General features: G+C 63.1%; 1 protein-coding gene across 1 annotated transcript; it reads left to right on the top strand.

Annotated features, from left to right (window-relative positions):
* Positions 1-328: 328 nt before the first annotated feature.
* Positions 329-2,230, top strand: TMEM200C (transmembrane protein 200C). The gene has a single exon (XM_021686204.1). The coding sequence runs from the start codon at positions 329-331 to the stop codon at positions 2,228-2,230; it is 1,902 nt and encodes a 633-aa protein (XP_021541879.1).
* Positions 2,231-2,821: the final 591 nt, after the last annotated feature.

Raw genomic sequence — 2,821 nt, 5'->3', positions numbered from 1 at the left:
TTGGGGGGGGGGAGAAGGCGTTCTCTCAAATTGTTTTATCACCTTCTATCAATGACTGCAACAGCGTTTCTCAAGCCCTAATCCATCTACCCCACCCCCTGGCTCCTACATCCGGCGGCACCTCGCTTAGTGGGTAGCCCCGGGGTGGGGGGTACACATGTGGTGGGACCTGGAAGCGTGGGATGTTGCTGCAGCCAAGCCTGTACCCTCTGACTGTCTTCCTCTGCTTTGCAGCAGGAGGAGGTGGCGGAGCAGCTAGTGGGCAGCCGGCGCCCCCACTACACAAGCCTCTGCCACAGAGACTAGCCCCGCACGGCACCCGCTCACCATGATCGCCACCGGTGGCCTCCTGAGGATTTCCGCCAGAAAGCAGGATCCCCTCCGCCCCCCAACCCAGGTCCCCAAGCGCAAGCGGAAAGCCAAGAAAAGGCGCAAGGATGATGTAGTGGTGGTGAAAGGCAAACTAAAGCTGTGCTCCATCTCGGGGCTCATTGCCCTCTGCGGGATCCTGGTGCTGCTGGTGGGCATAGCCATGGCGGTGGTGGGCTACTGGCCCAAGGCCAACGGGACCAACAGGGAAGGGGGTAAGCAGCTGCCGGCCGCAGGCAGCGGCCACCGCGTCCCGACCACGGCCAATAGCGGCGGCAATGGCAGCAAAAACCGGTCCAGGAGCCACCTGGGGACTCCGGGGGGTGTCAACTCTAGTTTGATGGGCGCGCCCCGGAGCACACCTCCAGCGCGGCCCGCCGGCCCTTCGTCCTCTTCCACGTCTGTGGGTTTCTTCTTCCGCATCTTCTCCGGATACCTGCACTCTGACAAACTCAAGGTCTTCGGGCCCCTCACCATGGGCATCGGCATCTTCCTCTTCATCTGCGCCAACGCGGTGCTCCACGAGAACCGAGACAAGAAGACCAAGATCATCAACCTGCGTGACCTCTACTCCACGGTCATCGACGTGCACAGCCTCCGCGCCAAAGACCTGGCGGCTGCCGCGGCTGCGGCGGCCGCCGCCGCCTCCTCGTCCTCCGCCCCCGCCTCGGCGCCCCCCGGAGCCCCGCCGCTCAACGGCTTCCTCAGCTACGTGCAGTCGCGGGGCCTGGAGCTGAAGCCCGGGAGCTGCGGCGGCAGCGCGGGGGACGCCTTCGGGGCGGCGGTGCCGGCCAGGGGCTCCTGGCCCCACCCCGCCGTGCTGGGCGGGGGCGGCGGCGGGGCCAAGGGCGCCGCGTCCCCGCCGGACCTGGTCTCGTCCCCGCGCTGCTCGCGGGAGCCCCCGAAGCTGGCGGAGGCCGCGTACAGCATCTACCGCGAGCGCTCGGGCGTGGCCAGCCGTCGCCGGGCCGCCGCCGCTGCCGCCGCCGCTGTGGCCGCTGCCGCCGCCGCCACCACCGCGGTCGCCAGCCGCAGCAGCAGCCCGGCGCCCTGCAGCCCACCCGAGAGCTGGGGGCGCCAGAGCACCGCCAGCTCCCTCGTGGGCTCCTCGCTGAGCGCCTTCGCGCTACTACCCTTGCAAGGAGACCGCGACGGGGACCGGGATGGGGACGCGGAGGGCGCGAGCTGCAGCTGGCAGAGGCCGCCTGGGGAACGTGGCTCCCGGGAGATCCCGCGGGGCGAGCTCGACCTGAGCTTGACCGACCTCCGCAGTGCCCCGGGCGGCTCGCGCTGGGCGCCCAGCGAGCTGGAGGAGCCCGAGGGCGCAGCGGCGGCGCGCACCGCCAGGGGGCAGGGTGGCCGCCTGCCCAGGACCGGCAGGTACGCGGCCCTGCGGCGCCGCAGCACCAGCGGGCTCCCAGACTACCGGGCGCCACCGTCCCCCGAGCCCCCACCCTCTCCGCGCAGCGCGGAGCTGGACTCGAGCCTTCTGGCCAAAGCTGCCTCCCCCTCCCCGCCCCTGCGGCTGGAGGAGTCACCCCCAGCCAGGCCGGACTCGCCGAGCTCCCAGTCGAATGACCCATCCTGCTGCAATAGGGGCTACACCCCGCTGCGGGAGGCTGGCACCTCTTTGGAGTCGGTTGTGGAAACAGTAGCCCGTGAAAGGCCAGACTGTGAGGCCGCCACGGCCCCGGGGGCGCAGCAGAGCCCCCCGGAGGATCCCAGCCAAGGGTCACCACCCGCGGCCCGGCCACCTCAGCTGGTGCAGAGGCAGTTTACAAACAAGGAGAAACTCTTCATGATTTCCCGGTCTCACGCAATAGGGGTAGAGGATGGAGAACTGGAAAGTACTGGCATTTAGGAAAAGAAGGAGCGAGAGGGGGCAAAAGAGTCAGAGATTTGGGGAAATGCCCATTTGAATCGGTGAATTTAACATTTCCCTATTTCCTTGTGGACTTACCGGAGGAAATCATCCAATACCCAAAGAGCTGCAGAATGTTATCCTTGAATTGCGTTCACAAGATTCCTGTAGATAACTCCAAGCAATTTTTTTTTTAAAGCAAACTAGTCTTTTATGTCCGATGGTGATTGTATGTTCCATGAAAACCAAATGTATTAAAAGGTCAGCAATCTAGTTCATTAGATAAAATTCTCTTAATTTTCTTAGGATCAAAATAATATATTTTTTTGACAGTAACTGTGCACTTTACTCCAACTTTTTTCTCCCCCTCATTTCCCTAACCCTGTTCTCTGCCGCTGGTTTTGTCCATAGCTGCTTGTGAATGACAAGCTTTCCTTCTCCTGTGCTTTTGTGGAGCATAGAAGGGTTTGTCGAAGTTCTTTGAGAACTGACCTTACTAAATGAAGTCAAAGCCAGAAGCAAAGAGTATGTCAGGAAAGAGCACTTTCCTTGCCCTGCCCTACTCTGCTCCAACAGCTCAAAGGCCTCTTT

Source organism: Neomonachus schauinslandi, chromosome 14 (assembly GCF_002201575.2).
Source record: "Neomonachus schauinslandi chromosome 14, ASM220157v2, whole genome shotgun sequence".
Taxonomy (NCBI): domain Eukaryota; kingdom Metazoa; phylum Chordata; class Mammalia; order Carnivora; family Phocidae; genus Neomonachus; species Neomonachus schauinslandi.
Note: the sequence above shows the minus strand (reverse complement) of the source record. Positions and strands in the feature narration are given on the sequence as shown.